Here is an 18,659-nt window from a genome sequence, read left to right on the forward strand (position 1 = left end):
TTCCTTTAAGGGTGTGGATCACTGAAAAAAACATTTTAATGTTTATATCTGAATGTAATCTGTGACTTTTTCAGTTTTTCATGCAGGCTGAACATGAAAATAGTCTCCTCCACCTATCTCATGCATTAGATTCTGATAGAAAATACATGGTGAGCTCTAGGATTTGAAAAGCCTGACAGCTCTGCGTCACACTTTCACCCAACATTCATGGACTCGCCCATCTTGACTCATAACGGGTTTAGCGTCCAGGGACCTCGTTTATCAACCGTACTCACGAAGAGATCTGTGCGTATTTTGTGCATAGGACCAACTCAATGCATTGTGTGGTATTTACTGATGTAACGTAGGCCATGTATTTGTCCACTGCCTGCTCCATCAGTTTGTCAAAGGTTAACTGCATGCACTGGCTGTGGACAAATACATGGCCTTGCCTCATGTTGCACCATTTTGTACCTGTGCGTAGAAATGTTCCTACATATAGGAACAACTCTGACCACGCATACAAACAGCATCTAGTGGTAGAACGGGGGAACTGCAGTACTGAAGGTCTCAGTCGTCCACATGTTCATCATCCATAAAGTATTTTACACAAATAATAATATCAGTGGAAAAACGGCTTTTTCACGTAAATTGCGCCAAGTAAAAGACACACGTGACTGATGGAAATCTGACATCATGGCTGTTCTGTGGTGGAGGATTTGGCAGAGCGTGCTCTCTGGAGGGAACACGTGCGCACCGTGAGCGCACTGATCTTCCTGAAGGAGATTCTTCTAGAGCTACGCTGTGATTTGGGACCCTTTGTGGAGTGCCAGATAAACCGCACAAATCCGATTCCAGTTCATATTTTATTTTACAGCTACGAGAACCCCCAGCATCTCCTCTGCTCCCCGATCATCCATGATGCATTTTCCCAGGGAACCAGGGAATTCCCTCATGTGCTAAGGATGTAGCATGGTCAAATAGGGTTATTGAGGGCATTTCTTTATGTAGATGACTGAGGGGCACCTGGGGTGCACAGGTGGGATTTATCATCAGATGATTGCGGAGGAACCTGCGTACGAGAGGCCACCGCACGTTTCATAGATCAGGATTTTGACTGTACACACATTCTAAATTCCATTCGTGGAAAGGAATGTAGGACAGTTTATCTGAAAATTTGATAAATGAGAGCCCTGGAAACAGCTGAGAATGTCTTGGCTAGTACACGCTTGCTGTTATTGTATTATTATTTTTTACCGTGTCCTGTCTGGCTGTGAAGCAAACAGAATTCATGTCTGAATGCTGGTGACAAGCCTTACAGATTTACTCTCAGATGGAGCATCAAAGCTTCTGCTTTTAATGTCACGCCTGATACTTAAAACTTTATTGTTATTGTTTTGGAATGCTTTGTAAGTCCAATCAGACACGGAGTCAGAGGTGAAAGAGAAAGGAAGAGACAAGGAAGGGGTCCACAAAATAAACAATCAAGAAGCTAGCTGTTAGCATTAGCAACTCCACCACACTCCAGAACTCCATCAGGCTTGTGTTACAGGGCAGAGTCAGTGGTAGAGGTGTGTTGCTGTTAGCCAATCAGAGGCGAGATGTCCAAATATCAGGAAATACGACTCCAAATCCTGCCACCTGAATCTACTTTCACCTCCAGCGGACTTGCACTTCCTGAAACAGGCGCATCTGATTCATCCCCGAAAGTATCCATCGAAATATTTTTGAAAATGAATTAAATGATAGGGCTGCGCAGTGGCGCAGTGGTTAGAGCTGCTGCCTTGCTGCAAGAAGGTCCTGGGTTCTGCATGGAGTTTGCATGTTCTCCCTGTGCATGCGTGGGTTCTCTCCGGGTACTCCCGCTTCCTCCCACAGTCCAAAAACATGACTGTTAGGTTAATTGGTCTGTCTAAATTGTCCTTAGGTGTGTGTGTGTGTGTGTGTGTGTGTGTGTGTGCATGATTGTTTGTCCTGTGTGTCTCTGTGTTGCGCTGCGATGGACTGGCTCTCTGTCCAGGGTGTACCCCACGTAATTGCCCATTGACCGCCGGAGATAGGCACCAGCAACCCCCCCCCCCCCCGCGACCCTGCGTGGACAAAGCGGGTTCAGAACATGGATGGATGGAACTAAATGATGGCAGTTGTTGAAAAATATTGGTGGCTTATTAACATATAACCATAAAAATTGGGTCTGAAACACATGGGAGTGGGTCTCTGGGTGGCGCTATATTAGATGCCATGTTTCCTTCTACGGGAGCCTGTGAGGACAAAATGCAATTACTGATTTGCAACAAACGGTTTCAAAACTTTCATCATTCATAAATATTGTTATTTACGCATTTACCTCTTCATTCGTTGCCAGTGATGAAAGGGAATCTGATGTTGTTGTTTTGCTGGAGGTTGCGCTTTCAGGGATTTTTGACCCTAATGGCCATCCGTTAGTAAGGTCTTACTCAAAAACAAAACTGATTGCTTGCAATGATTTAGGTATTCACTTCCCCCTATCGCCATGGACAATACACACTGTCATTTCAAACAAACGAGAAAATAAAAGCTTTATGGGTTTTAAATATTTAACAACGTCAACAAAAAATTGTGAATTATCCTGTGGCGGTGTGGTGTTTGTGTCGACGGCTGTCACAGTTCACAAACACACTAAAGGAGGTTTTCATTTCTTTACTTGCTTTGCCGAAGCCTTGTTGCACTTACGAACATATTCAAATAATTTAGCTTATACATAGTTTTGTATAATAACAGCTGAGTCCCCTGGAAACCGTCTGGAGCTCTTCTAGAGTCAGAAGTTCTATGAGACAACCCTCAGAAAGAATAAGAATGAAACTGGAAACAAACTGAGAATTTTGACATAATTCTTGATCGACTAGAGACTGAGATGCTGGCTTTTGATAAACGTGACAAAAGATTTCCTTTTTTCTGTCAGCGTGTTGCTTTGTTTACTGCGACCTTTCTGCAGGAAGATTCCAAATCAAAATGAATGCAGCACCTATTAAATAGCAACCTTCATTAAACACAATCTGTGCCTCTCATGTGTCGCTCTGCCCACCTTTGCTTACATCACTCCTCTTCCTCATTCCCTTGTCTCTCACTGACCCCTTATTAGTCCCCCCTTGTGTGCTGCTCTGTTTTATGGCATATTATTGCCTAGTGTATGTAGTGTTTGTACGTGTGTGTGTGTGTGTGTGTGTGTGTGTGTGTGTGTGTGTGTGTGTGTGTGTGTGTGTGTGAGAGAGAGAGAGAGAGAGAGAGAGAGAGAGAGAGAGAGAGAGAGAGAGAGAGAGAGAGAGAGAGAGAGAGAGAGAGAGAGAGAGAGAGAGAGAGAGAGAGAGAGAGAGAGAGAGAGAGAGAGAGAGAGAGAGAGAGAGAGAGAGAGAGAGAGAGAGAGAGAGAGAGAGAGAGAGAGAGAGAGAGAGAGAGAGAGAGAGAGAGAGAGAGAGAGAGAGAGAGAGAGAGAGAGAGAGAGAGAGAGAGAGAGAGAGAGAGAGAGAGAGAGAGAGAGAAGTGTCCCACTGCAGCAGGATCAAGCCCTCTCCTGAGTTTGAAGTACCCTATGCTAATGTAGCCTGTGGGCTGTGAATAAGCAGCTCTTCTCTCCCGACTGCTGCACTTTAAAACCCGGCCTCGTGTTTGAGGGCTAGTTTGAATCTAATTGTAAAACCTGCTTTATTCTATTATTCAGATCTGTGAACGTGGGTTGATTGAGTGTAAAACGTTGAACGCTAAAGCATCTGCACATATAATTTGTTTTCTGCTAGTTTAACTATGTTTCTCACTCGCATGCCACCTGAAGGAGCCTGGTTTTATAGGGATTAAGGTAATTCAGCTGCACATCTCCCGGCATGCTCCCCTTTCACTGCTGAAGACTTGATTACAAGGAAGTTGCACGGTTTCCCATGAACACCATCCCGTGGTTATAACCCATTTTGTCTCAGAACTGCCCTCTTATCCTAATAATTAGTGAAATAAAAGGAAAACAAACTGATAATGCCCCTCTGTTAGCTTTTGCTGCTCACTGATGCTTCTTTGGTCAGTGGTTGCCCTTGTAAAATATTCAAAACCCCCAATATTTGGGTCAGAGACGGCTTTATTTGCCTGCCGTGGGTGTTAGGAGAGATGTGTGTGTGTCTGTCAGAAGTCACACTGCATGCAAAAGTAGGATAAGCTACTGAAAAGAGAAACACACTCATGCACTAACTTCTCTTTACCAATTCGATGCTGCTTGAAGGACATCAGTCTACTGGATATGACAGTAAGTAGCACACATGTCCTCCATCACTTTAAACTAAACTTTCATTCGACATGATCCACACCACAGGTCTGGTCTTATGTGTGTTTACAGGTTATTTAAATAATGTTTGTGTGTTCATACACTTATTATCACAAGTCTCGCTCTCATTCTGTACACACCTTTTACATATTTTAGACCAATCAAGAACAAAACTGTTACCAAATGTCACCCTATTCCTAAGTTGGTAAAAGCTCTGCCCCTTTAACAGTATTAGTACCTTCCTCAAAAACCTGCTGAAATCTAAGCTTTGCATGTCTTCTGCCTTCTAGTGGAAGACGAAAGATTTAATTTATATTTTATGTTGTTTCATTTTGATAAAGTTACAAAATACAATACGATAGAAACAGTTTTAAATTTCATGATCATGTAGTTGTCTGACTATTATTTAATCTGGGGTGTGTAAATAAGAAATTGTCTGATCAATTCAAGCAAACATTAATGAACTCTATCAAATTTCATGAAATGTTTTTTTAATGCAAATAAATGTTTATTTAGACAATATTAGACATAGTTTCCTTGTTTTGTGCAGCACCTCTTTTTTAATTAAAATTCAACAGAACAAATTCACAAACTTATACTTTATAATGCTATTCAGGAATGCAAGCATCCCAAAGAAACATGTAGGTCACCTGATGCAGATTTTAGGCATAAGCCTTTCTGGATCAGATGTGTTAGACCCAGGGAGTCTGATTTGGAATATATTTGACCAAAGTTTGGCTCAAAGGCCAAGTCCACTGAGAAACTTTATTTTTATTTGTTATTTATAAAATACAATCAGTCACTTTGAGTTCATGAAAATATTCCTTTACCCATATAACCCGCATTAGCTGCCAATGGAAAATATACGAGGAAATGCTCAGATTAGAAAAACCAGTGACATTTGTATGTCACAATGTCAAGTTAGCATTCATGGACTCACCCATCTAGGCTGTTGTTGGTGTAGCATCCAGCAGGGAACAAGGCAAGGCAGCTTTATTTAAATAGCACATTTCAAACACAGAGGCAATTCTATGTGCTTTACAATTAGACTGGGGGCGATGGCTAATGTGGAAATTGGTCTTCACACCCAACAGTCGCCAAAGATGTTTCATCACTTCAGAGGTGAAGTGAGTACCCCTGTCCGAGTACACCCGAGTGGGAAGACCGAACCGGACGAAGATGTGATTCATCAAGAGAATAGCTGTTGTTTGTGCCATGTCATTACGTGCTGGTAAACATTCAACCCACTTGGTGAATGCACAGGTCACGGTCAAGATGTATTTATTACCCTTGCTGAACCTGGTCAGAGGCCCCACCCAATCAAATTGCAAGTCCGACCACTGTGTGGACTGTCCCTTTCTCTGTAGGGGAGCTCTGTGTGCGGGGTTGGATGGCTGAAACTGACAACAAACCAAACAATGCTGGACGTAGTCTGAGACGTTGCGACGCATCCCCGGCCAATAAGCAACCTGGCTCAGGGCACCGAACGTGGCCTTGACACCTTTGTGTCCGGTGGAGGGAGAGTCATGAGCTTGCGCAATCATGCCCCCCCTTAGTGACTGTGGCGCTACGAGGACGGGTGGCAAAGGAGGCTTGGAGGCGTGCATCAGCAACCCTTCAACCATTCTCAGCGTGACACGAACACAAAAGAGAGCACGGAGCTTAGGAACGGAGTCAAGCTAGACGGAAGAAGGCAGATAAGTTGTAGGATCAGAAAGGTACAGGATCATCCTGCTTATAGCAGGGTCCTGGGACTGAAGACTGACAAGATTGTTGCCAGAAAAGACAGGTTGAACGGACACAACACCCTCAGATGGTTGGGAGCTGGACGCGTTAGCAGCCTGAGCTTGAGTCACGACACACACACGGGGTGGGTCAAACCGAGAAGACACATCCTCAGGGAGCCACAAGGGATTGAAAACCCATGGGGTACCATCGGCCGCACCTTTTTTGGCAAGAGAGTCTGCAAGGTCGTTCAGATCCTTATCAGTTCCGGGTGCACGAGAATGTCCTTTAATTTTACGCCAATAGATGTGCATGTCATGCGATGTTGCTAGGGCGTCATAAGCCATGAAGAGGTCCTGATGTTTAACGGGTTTCCGGTTTGAGGTCAGGAACCCGTTACTCTTCCAAGAAGGTAGATGTCAAATGAAACTGAGGCGTGCGTAGTCTGAGTCAGTGCAGATCACCAGCTCACGGACTCCATGGTCCACAGCAAGTTGTAGTACTATCAAGATCCCAGCCACTTCCGCAAACTGTGAGGTCTTAGGACCCAACCAGTAACACCGGGAGTCCTTCTGGTCAGCGTTCAACCAGACGACACCCACGCCTGACCTAGGCGCAGCACCATGTCGGAAAGAACTGCCATTGACGTACACGGTCGGCAAGTCCACACAGAGAGACTGGTCTAAGTAGTGGTGGTTGGGGTTTAGAAGAGTCTGAGGAGGGCTAGCTGACAGGACTGACGTGGCGGCGGCGTCCGAGCAGTGTTGGCACGCAGCCAAACCCATGCCAAGAGGGCTACGGCAGTTCTGGGCGTACTGTACTTCAATGTCGCAGCTTTGAAGAGCCAGCAGCCATAACACGATTCGCACGTTGGTCACCACACCATCTCTGATGTGCTGACTGTTAAGGAAGGTCACTGGCTGATGCTGAGTTTCAATGATGATTTTCTGTCCACCGATGTAGCTAGAAAAGTGTTTAACCGCCCACATGGTGGAAAGCAAAGCTTTTCCACAGCCAGAGTACTTTAACTCAGGACCGGACAAGAGCTTACTAGCATAGATATTCTATGAAACACCAGTAAACCCACAGTCTGAGAGCAAAGTCCTTTGTTAGGAATATATGGAATAGTTAGATCACTGATGGAGCATGATTATTAAGAGCTTTATATGTGAGAAGAAGGATCTTAAAATCCATTCTGAATTTAACAGGTAGCCAATGTAGGGAAGCTAAGACAGGAGAGATATGATCTCTCAGTTTAATTCTCATCAGAACTCTAGCTGCAGCATTTTGGACAAGCTGAAGACTTTTAACTACATTCTGTGGACTTCCTGAGAGTAATGAATTACAGTAATCCAGTCTTGATGTAAAAATGCATCAACTAGTTTTTCAGCATCACTCCTGGAAAGGATGCTTCTAATCTTAGCAATATTCCGGAGGTGAAAAATGAAATCCTACAAGAATGTTTAACGTGGGATTCGAATGACATGTCCTGGTCAAATATAACACTGAGGTTCTTTACTTTGATCTCGAAGGCTAATTTAATGCCGTTCAGATTAGGTAATTGACTAAGTTTTGGTCCAAAGATGAGAACTTCAGTATTGCAGAAAGTTTAGAGTCATCCAGATTTTTATGTCTTCATGTCGTGTAATGATTTTGACAGTTGGAAGCACATATATAGAGAAAATAATTAGTCCAAGCACTGAACCCTGTGGTACTTCACAAGTAACCCTAAAGCAGGGGTATTCGATTTCAGGCATGAAAGGCCAGTATCCAGCACATTTCAATACACCTGATTTCAGTCAGCAGGTAATTATCAGGCTTCTGCGGTGCCTGATGAGCTGCTGCACAGATGATTCAACCACTGAATCAAGTGTGGTGGAGCAGAGAAACCACTTAAACATGCTGGATACCGGCCCTCCAGGCCCATAATTGAATACCTCTCCTCTAAAATATGAAGAAGATTGACATGAACAAACTGAAATTTGTCAGACAGATGAGATTTAAAACAAGTGCTGTTCCTTTGATCCTTACATATTCAAGCCTTTCTAAGAAAATATTCTGATCGACTTTGTTAAAAGCAGCCCTCAGATCCAACAAGATCAGACCAGACCCAAGATTTTTATCTGAGGCCATGAGAATATCATTTGTAGCTTTCACTAATGCAGTTTCAGTGCTGTGATACTGTCTAAAACCAGACTGAAATTCCTCAAACAGATCATTAGTGCGACGATGGCACAAGAGTTGAGTGCTCGCCCTGTAATCGGACGGTTGCAGGTTCAAGCCCCACTCAGTCTGTCGCTGTCGTTGTGTCCTTGGGCAAGACACTTAACCCCCCTTTTCTGTTGGTGATGGTGGGAGGGACCGGTGGCGCCCGTGCTCGGCAGCCTCGCCTCTGTCAGTGCGCCCCAGGGCGGCTGTGGCTATGTCGTAGCTCATCCCCACCAGCGTGTGAATGTGTGAATGACTGATTGTGTTGTAAAGCACCTTGGGGGTTTCCAGGACTCTAGAAGGTGCTATATCAAATGCAGGCCATTTAGATGCTCACATACTCGATTGGCCACTATTTTCTCAAGGACTTTGGATAAAAATGGAAGGTTAGATATTGGTCTACAATTCATTAGTTCACCTGGAACCAGAAAAGGTTTCTTAAGGAGAGGTTTGATTACAGCAACCTTAAAATCCTGCAGTTTGTATCCATTGTTACACCCCCTCTCTGCAGGTCTAGGATGATGAGGGGACTAACACAAGAAAATAGGTGTAAAGGTGTGTGTGTGTGGATAAAGGACGAGGAGGTTAGAGTAAAAACAAAAGGATTTATTAACATAAAGTGTCCGTGGGTAAACGGCATAAATAAGGCTTACTAATAATAATAATAATTAGGGAAACTAAAACCATAAGTAGTCTCACTGCTTATGAAAAAGGCTTTCTGCCAAACTTAAATGACAACCACTTCAACGCAAAATATCCCCGGCTCAAAAGTCCTATGGGGATAAAAAGAAAACCACCACGAAGGTTTTACCCTTAACAAGGCGTGTGAAAACATGCTCAGAAGGTACCCAGGCTAATCCTGGATCCTTAGTAGAAAACCTAACACAATTGAGCGAGGGAGAATCTCAGGCTACTCCTGGATCTCTATCAACAACCTTAAACCCAGCAGGAACGGTGTAAACAGCCTTAAACCCGACTGGTAACGGTAGCAATAGTGTCCGTGAGCTAAGGAGAATCTCGGGCTAATCCAGGATCTCCTCGACGTCTGCTGCGTTTCTCCTTTTAAGCCTGTTGGCCGCTTGATAGCTGATGGAGATCAGCTGGTGTCCTTGCCGGCGTGCCTCTCTCCAAGGTCCTGAAAGGGCGCTGGAAGGTGTGAGCAGGCCGCTCCTGGCGCTGTCCCTGGTGCTGGATCCTCTGCAGTGAGGACAACGGCTCAGGGGAAGATGGGATGACGTCACTAGTGATAGATTGATTATATTTAGAATTGGGGCAGTAAACAAAGGAAATGCATCTTTAAATAATTTGGTTGGGATTGCTTTTAAACTACAAGTTAGAGGTTTAGATGAAGGTAATATTTTTGATAACTCTGAAAGCTCAACTGAATCAAACACAGATGAGGTTCTACAGTTACCTTTGATGCTGCCTCATTTATTGAGGAAGAAAAAATTGTGTTCAGGAGGATGCTAATGATTTTGTTTCTAATAGAATCAATTTTATTCGTGAAGAATCCTAAAAAATCGTTGCTGCTGAGGGCTAAAGGAATAGATGGTTCAGAGCTATGATTCTGTGTAAGTTTGACAACTGTACTGAAAAGGAATTCAGGATTATTCTTATTCTCCTCAATTAGTGATGAAAACTATGCAGATCTAGCTTGTCAAAGCCTATTTTTATAAAGCTCAGGACTATTTTTCCAGGGTAAGTAGGACTCTTCCCGGTGTGTAGAACACAATGTTCTCTACCAATGTTCTAGAGTTCTGTTTTGCAGTTCAGAATTAAACCATTGAGCCAACTTCCTGTGCTTAATCACCTTTTTTTTAAAGGAGCAACATTGTCTAGTGCCACATGTAAATAAGAAGTAACATTATGGACAAGACATAAATTTGTGAAGGGCTAAAAATGAAATTGTTGCCCTCTGCTACCTTCTTCTGAGGTACTGAAGACAGTAAAGATGGAACAGTTGGTTTAAAATTTGCCACAACGTTGTCAGATAAAGATTGACTATTTTTTAATGTAAAATCAATTGAGTCTAAGATATTACTAAAGGCTACACTGAGGCTATCACTTCCAATGTTATTATGGATGATCCATTGCTATCATGAATGTTAAAATCCCCCACTACAATGACCTTATCAGTATTTAGCACCAAATCAGATTAAAAAAATATCTGAGATCTGATCCAAAAACTCAGAGTAAGGGCCTGGTGGATGATACAAAACTACAAACAAGAGTGGTTTTACAGTTTTGCAGTCTGGTTTAGGAAAACTGAGAATTAGATGTTCAAAAAAACTGTAACTATTAATTGGTAAGAGATTGATTAATTGATCTGAATGAAAAATGGTTGCTACACCCCCTCCTCTTCGAGCAATATGATGAGTTCAATTATTGGGAGTTAACTCATTTAAACTAACATAGTCCTCTCGCTACAGCCAGGATTCTGTGACAGAGATTAAAGAGATCTGATTATCACAAATCAAGTCATTAATTAACTAAGTCTGAGGAAAAAATAGACCAAATGTTCAAAAACCCACATTTATTTTTTTTACTTTTCTGTTCAGTCAAATTTGTTCTTATTTTTATGAGATTTTCATGATTTGCTTTATTTTAATCCCTTAGATTTTGGCCGTGGGCATGACACTGTCTAAACGGGGTAGTGGTTGGGTAATGGTACAGACGCTTCAGAGGGTAGGGTTAAACTATGACTCTACTTTTTGGTCCGGACACTGGGTAATCAATTAGAACTAATAAAATTGGCCATATTCCTAAAAAGAAGAGCTGCGGCAAACTCAAAGAGATGCACTGAAATAAAGAAAATAGTTTGGGGACCAGAATTGGACATAATTCAATCTGGTCGGCTTAAACAGTGATCAAACAACCTCATACCTGAAAGTGGATTTTTTATTTTTTTTTATGTCAGCACCCCAAGCAACGACTAAAAAGTCAGAATTTTTTCCCAATCATGCAAACAGATGCAGTGTTTCAACAGTTTCTTATGCAATGTCATACTATATGTACAAATATTTATGTCTGTATACGTAATGATGTTTTTTTTTTAGCTAAATGAGAGGATGGAGATACTGACAGAGCTCGTCCACAGGTCAGAGATGTACAAAACCGGCAACAATTGAGAGCTAAAGTGATGAACCAGAGCTTGTGTTGGGTTATGGCAACAGTGTGAGAACTCTGATGGGTGCAAATGACCATAATTATGAAGGGACAATGTAAGGCACACATTGACTTGGAGTTGATGTATTATTTTTACCAGGGATGTCTGCTTTTATCGGTCTGCCATTAGTACTGGCCGACATTAGCATTAAAGTTTAATATCGGAAAATATCTGTATCGGTTTATAGCCTCTAAATGACTTAACTTTTACTTACCGTACACATATTATACATCAAACTTATCAGCTACTTCTGTCTCTCAAAATATGACAGGTCTGACTTAAGGTTTTTGAGGTATTTTAGTTTATTTGGCACAACTTGTGAAGTAGAGATTTGTACTGTGCAGTGAACGTACGCTGTCCTCACAGCATGTAGCTGCTATTCTGCTGCGATTGAAGAAAAATTAAATGTTTACTAACCTAAATCAAAGTAGTTGTTCTTTTGTAAAGAAAATGTTTAAAGTTTAAGCACACATGATAAGAGATCAGGGCAGCAGTAGCTCAGGTGGTAGAGCCTCATGATCGGAGGGTCATGGGCTCGGTTCCAGCTCCTGCCAGGGGTATTCTGCTGTTGTGTCCTTGGGCAAGATACTTAACCCAACGTGCCTGTGTTGGTGGTGGTCAGAGGGGCCGACGGCACCAAATGGCAGCCTTGCCTCTGTCAGACCGCCCCAGGGCGGCTGTGGCTACAAAGTAGCTTACCATCACTAACAGTGTGTGAATGTGAGGGTGTGTGAAAGCATCTCTGAGTGTCCTAAAAAAGCTCTATATAAGTTTGATGCATTATTATTATTATCATTATTATTATTATTATTATTAGTTCTCATTGGTATTGCAAATTAATAGTCAGACAATATCAGAATATCAATTATTGATAAAAAAAAATTCTTAAAGCCAATATTCAGCATCCCTAGTTTAGAACACCAATATTGTTGTAAAAACACTTATAAATTAGTGTTTTCAATTAGAACTGTCTTATTAATAGTGCCTCTTCCCACCATATCAAAAACCAAAGGTCAGAAAAGTGAAAAAAAACAAAGCATTCAAACTCGATTGCTGGTTAAATCTTTAATTGTTCACTGTACAAATGTCTATTTTGTCTATTTTAAATGAGAGAAAAGCTGATCCAAAAGTGTGTATTTCTGTGTGTTTCAGAATGAGTCAAGAAACATCGAGATGCTGGCAGCAGCCTGTGCGGTGGGAGTGGGCTGCTGTTTCGCTGCTCCAATTGGAGGTTCGTTTCCCTGGAAAATACAGTCAAACCCGTTCTGTCTCGCTCAGTATCTCAGCGAGGAAAAGTAATCTATTAATAAGCTTTACGTCACTGATCTGGTGTGACTGACACTGATGGAGCTCCTCCACTGATCATCAGAGGAGCTCTTATACAGATGGCATTATCTGCTCTTGTGTACTGAGTCTCATCATATGTTAAATTTAGCGTTTAGGTACACAGAAGCACAGATCTCACATGTGTGACTCACATATTCTGTCAAGCTCTGTCAAGTTTTCCTATCTAACACGTAGCTGGTGAAGGAAGCTGCAGCTTTGACTCACGACCAAATGCAGAGATTAGCCTGAGTACACCTAGTAGCTAACATGTTTAGCTATGTAGCCATAAAATCATGCATTTTAATTAGGGATGCACCGATGGATCGCCATTTGATCCCAATCGGCCGATAGCTCCCCTATCGGTTTTGATCAGAGTTTTCAAAATAGATCTAAGCAGACCTATCAGGTAGGGTTGTCACGGTAATCGATGTAGCGGTAAACCCCGGTAAAAAAGTTGACAATGATAATAACCGTCTTGTTTTAAAAATATATATATATATATATATTATCTTGGTGGGATTACCGTGGCTGCGGTGTAGGTGCAGTGACCCTTACCAGCCACCGTATCATCTGTTGAAGTTGCCGGTGGCACATGCGCACTTTGTTGTTTACAACCAAAACTTTCATGAAGCTAAAGGTGAAATAATGGCCAAAGGAGGAGACGGCAGCACTCAGGAGGACATTTTTTATCCCTCAAAGAAGACAAAGTGGGAAGTACGGGCATCTTTTGGATATTTGAAGAATGCCGAGGGACAGTTGATAGAAGACGGCTATCCTGTTTGCAGCACATGCAGAAAAAGTGTCTGTGAAAGGCAGCAACGCTTCAGATCTCATGACACATCTGTGTGACCATCACCCACAACTCTACAGTCAACGCAAGGCAAGTTAGCGTTAGCGTTTTAGCTAAAATGCGTGATCCGAGGATTTGGGTTGAGGGAGAATGCAACGAGTCGCTTTATAAAGCAGCCGCAGCGCCGCTACCTGCATATAGACCGTGTCGCGGACACCGCCATGTTGAAATGACGCTATGCATTACGGGGCTCCCAGGGGCAGATAAGAGTTGGTCTCTCTCCGAGAATAATTATCAATTTAACAATTATTACTGCCTGATGACATTTTCCCACATCTGCAACGCTCACTGGAAGGACACAAACCGAGGACAATATTTTCCTGATATAGGGTTTATTACTCAAGTAAGGGTAAAACAGTATTTGATTAGAAGGATACTTGAGTACTGAGTATCATCTGATCTAATATTTTTAAAATGATGACATCAAACAGACATAAAATAAGAAGTTATGGGCAAATATTGGTATTTTAAAGACTAAAGGGAAAAAACGTAAACAAATAAACAACATAATTACAAAATAACACATTTTAGGCAAAATTTAGACACAAACTGAGGACAATATTTCCTGACACAGGGTTTATTTAATTGTGTGAAAATGTAGCACGTTTAAAAAAATACTGCGATAATACCGAAAACCGTGGTAATTTTGGTCACAATAACTGTGCGGTTAAATTTTCACACCGTGACAACCCTAATACAGACCATTTTAACCCCCCAATCCAACCCCTTAATGCTGAGTGTCAAGCAGGGAGGCATTGGGTCCCATTTTTCTTCAGTCTTTGGTGGACCCGACCAGGAATCGAACCCTGATCTCCCAGTCTCAGGGCGGACACTCTACCACTAGGCCACTGAGCTGAGTTTGTAGCACTCATTATAATGTTATAGAAAATTTCTGGCCAATCCAGGTGATCGGTATTGGTGATCGGTATCGGTGATTGATATCGGTGATCAGCATTCTTTGATATCGGTATCGGTGATCGGCAGCAAAAAACCTGATCGGTGCATCCCTAATTTTAAGGCCTAGAATTCATTAATTGTTTGTATATACACTGCCCAGCCAAAAACAAAGTCGCCACCTTGATTTAACTAAGCAAATAGGTTCAAGCCTCCTATTAGAATATTAATGCATGGCTGGTTTTCAACAAGTTATTTAACATTAGAAGTCCCTGAATTCTAACGTCACTAGAATTCCCAGTAACAATCAGTTGGACTGCTGTCATTTTGGCCATTGAATGCAGCTTGGCGATGACGCCGTGGTTCGATTAGGAAGTCTTCTGGTCATGGGATGCTCGGAGTAGGTGAAAGAATCAACTCATCTACCACCACACCTAACTCTGGCCCAGTGTCTCTAAGATTATAGCTGTGTGAGTTTAGTGAGCTTGATTATTGATTAAGGTTGTGTGGGGGTCAGTTGTAGAAGTACATCCAACAATGACCTTTTGAGAGTTTTGTGAAAAATCATCCAGTGTTTTTTTTTTGTTTAGGTTTTTACTTTCTGTCCCATGTAAAAAAAAATAGAAAAAAAAGATATATTCAACTTGCCACTGTAACAGCAGCTACCGAAAAGGGAAAGGAACAGGCTGAAGTCGAGGCTTATTCCCGTCCTACTGATCTTGCAGATGCATCATGACACTAGATCAAAGAAAAGACAAAAGCAACAACAAAATAACACAGATTTTGTTCATTTTTATTTTGGTACTTTATAGTTATAGTTTCTCTTTCAGTATCTTTTAAAATACAACAAAATTACAGCTCATCACAGAGACTGTTCCATAGTTTGAATCTCAAAAATGATGCATATCTGTATTTAACATTGGTTCTGACTTTACCTCTGTTAAAATATGTTTCTGTATTTTTATTCTCTTAACACAAACACACCCTGAATGCATGAGGGGATGTTTTAATATAAACAATATCTACAAATTTTAACATATGAGACTCTATGAATAATTTGTTGGTTGGTGCAAAATATGGAGCTTTATTTATAACTCTTACATTTTTTTCTGAATCTCCACATTAGGGTCAATATTTGTTCTATAAGTATTATCCTATACCTCAACCATACATCAGATAATGAGGGTAAAATACAGTAAATGTTTTTTTTAAGAATTCCAGTAATTTTTTATTTTATTTTTATATATTCTATATGCAGCTTCCAATGAAGCTTTTACAACACTTACCCTCATTTTTAATTCATCACACACTGATGCTTGTTTCTGACAGCTACCCCCATGAAATGAATGAAATATATGCTAATGAGGATTCTGTTTCTGTCTCCTGTTAGTCATTGACTGCACTTCTTCCTTTGTGTTGTTTGGTTTTCAGGTGTGTTGTTTAGCATCGAAGTAACATCCACATTCTTCGCTGTGAGGAACTACTGGAGAGGTTTCTTCGCAGCTACTTTCAGTGCCTTCATCTTCAGAGTGCTGGCTGTTTGGAACAGAGACGAAGGTAACACAAGTTCCCTCTGCCTTCTAGCATCTGAGTGTATGTTCATGTTTGGAGCACACCCAGTAAAGTAGCGAGGCAAAAGCTACACCCAAATGTACATTTTCCAGTGTCAGCAAATATTGTAATTTTTAAAATGATTATGAAGAGCTTATTTTGCCTGTTTTGTGTGTAGTACAATTATTCCTTTATTAACTTACTTAAATATTATGAAGATGGAATGAGTCAAATTGGATTATGATACTTATTCTGCCTCCTTACAAGTAACAATTCCTACTTATTAACTGAGAAAATCAGAAATATACCTGAAAGAGGCAGAGTAAAAGGATCAATGGTGGTAGCTGGGATTTAGTTTTTATAGCTGAGCCTTTGCTCAGCTCACTGCCTCTGAATCTCCTGTGACTTGTTAGCTTTTACTAGGGATGAGCCGAGTATCCGGTACAGATAAAGCATTTTTGATGAATACGAGCATGAAACGAGCAAAACTCGTAAATATCTGTAATCGTGCTGAAGGAAAATCCTCACTGGGTAACTGACTGTCTTCACGCTCTGTGATTTGTCAGTCACACAGAGCGCCCGCCGCTCCCTACACACAAAACTCTGCAGCCGGGAGCTCAGTCTGTCCGGCCCATCCACACACACACACACAGTAACGGATCTCTCTGTGCTTCACTGTTGCTCACGTTTCTTCAGTACTCCTAGGTTTTCTTCAGCTTGCCTCTTTTTCAGTTGAATATTTAAAGTTACTTTTTTCGTAACGTACGTGGTGCATTTGACAAGACGGAGCTGAAAACGGTGTCGGTACAGGATCTGCTCGGGGTCCTTCGACTGCCGATGGCGTCACATTACTGAAAAGCTACTCGGCTTTCACACATATGTTTTGGAAAGACGTCAGCAGTTTTGTTCATAGATTCTTGTTTGTTAACACCTAAATGTTTTCTTTTTAATTGTAATTTGTTAATAAAACACTGTATTATCTTTGTGTTGTAAAGAATGTGAAACTGCATAAAACCAACATGGGACTGACAACAAGTAGAACAGTTCTTATATGTGAAGCCACATCTGTTTGTATTAATGTGGAGTTCGTCTGTATATTTCCTTAGTTGTTATCTAAATACATTCTTTGACTCAAAATGTTGCTTGGTGTCTTTCAATAAAGTTCTTATATTTTATTTTGCCCCATTTCATCAACATCAAGAGCTTTTGAAGGTCAACGATTATCATTTGCTTATATTTTACATTTCCTTTTGAAATTCAAACATATTTTCTCCAAAACGTGTTGATGTTTGGACTACAGGACTACAACCGCTAAGACTACGACCGGAGATTTGTTCTGACCAATCAAAATCATAACGTGGTAACGTCACTTCCGTAAGCTTCATGTTCAGCCAATCAACTACTTTGACGTCATCGGCAGTCGAAGGACCCCGAGCCGATCCTGTACCGACACTGGCTCATGCTCTCTCTCTCTCTCTCTCTCTCTCTCTCTCTCTCTCTCTCTCTCTCTCTCTCTCTCTCTCTCTCTCTCTCTCTCTCTCTCTCTCTCTCTCTCTCTCTCTCTCTCTCTCTCTCTCTCTCTCTCTCTCTCTCTCTCTCTCTCTCTCTCTCTCTCTCTCTCTCATACAATGAGTGATACAGAGGGTACTTCAGCTGAGACTGAATCAAATTATTTAAAATTTAAAAATTTTTAAAAATTATAAAAAGTTGTGTCTGGTTCTAGTATTTCATATTTCCTAGATCCTACTGCATGAATTCAGATGTATTAATTCATGCACTTGAATAATAATGTTCTGATTTTAATGAAAAACTTGTTCTGTAATAGTTCCTTTACTATTGTTATCAAAAATATTTAATCTCAACTCTGAGGCTGCTCTGTAAATAGTTTTCAAATAAACAATACACATAGCAACTTCTGATCAATCCATATCAATATCAGACTTGAAATGTATTGATGTAAACCACACCCACTCCCGGTTAAACCACACCCACTTCCGGGTTAGACCACGCCCACTCCGAGTACAGATACAGATACAAATAGTGGTGTACTCGCTCATCCCTAGCTTTTACCCTTGTTTACATAATTTTTTTAACCCTCTGTTAACTAGGGGCAGGTTGTATAAGGACAAGATCCAATGTTTTCTTTCTATTGAGGAAAATGAAAATTTCTAGTTGTGCTGTATTTTGTAACTCCTCTTGAACTCGTTTTCCCTTTCCACAGAGACCATCACAGCACTTTTTAAAACCCGCTTCCGATTAGACTTTCCCTTTGACCTTCAGGAGCTTCCTGCTTTTGCTGTCATAGGGTAAGTTCATTGAGTGCGTTCATTCATGTGCAAAAATGACTACACACCTTTCCCATGGAAACTTGAGATGTCAATCACTGTGAAAACGTGCACAACCTGATGCCTTTCATGGCTGCATATGTACATTTCTACTGTTATTGGTTTAGTGGGGACACCCTGTAGATATGTTGGGAAAATGTTACATATGAAACTACAAGTTGATATGAAAGCATGTGGCAAGTGGTGCCTTCTTATTTGACTTTAGAATGTGCATTTACAGCTTAGGACTTAGACGAGGTCAATCCTGTTGGAACTCTGTTCAGAGCTGCAGCAGGCCCCGAGCTGCCCGCATCAATCTGCTCTCTCTCTCTCTCTCTCTCTCTCTCTCTC

General features: G+C 41.4%; 1 protein-coding gene across 10 annotated transcripts in view; it reads left to right on the forward strand.

The window, feature by feature from the left end:
• The window catches only part of clcn2c (chloride channel 2c), a 360,814-nt gene that overhangs the window by 221,163 nt on the left and 120,992 nt on the right, over positions 1–18,659 (forward strand). For 5 of the 10 annotated variants that reach the window (XM_070543366.1, XM_070543362.1, XM_070543363.1 and 2 more), the window contains 5 exons: positions 3,788–3,811; positions 4,223–4,246; positions 12,516–12,594; positions 15,865–15,990; positions 18,206–18,290. In XM_070543366.1, coding sequence (XP_070399467.1) covers positions 3,788–3,811; positions 4,223–4,246; positions 12,516–12,594; positions 15,865–15,990; positions 18,206–18,290 — 338 coding nt within the window. The remainder of the gene's footprint in view (positions 1–3,787; positions 3,812–4,222; positions 4,247–12,515; positions 12,595–15,864; positions 15,991–18,205; positions 18,291–18,659) is intronic. The other 5 variants (XM_070543364.1, XM_070543367.1, XM_070543371.1 and 2 more) reach the window with 1 other exon arrangement.

This window comes from Nothobranchius furzeri, chromosome 13 (genome assembly GCF_043380555.1).
Source record: "Nothobranchius furzeri strain GRZ-AD chromosome 13, NfurGRZ-RIMD1, whole genome shotgun sequence".
In the NCBI taxonomy this organism is placed as follows: Eukaryota; Metazoa; Chordata; class Actinopteri; order Cyprinodontiformes; family Nothobranchiidae; genus Nothobranchius; species Nothobranchius furzeri.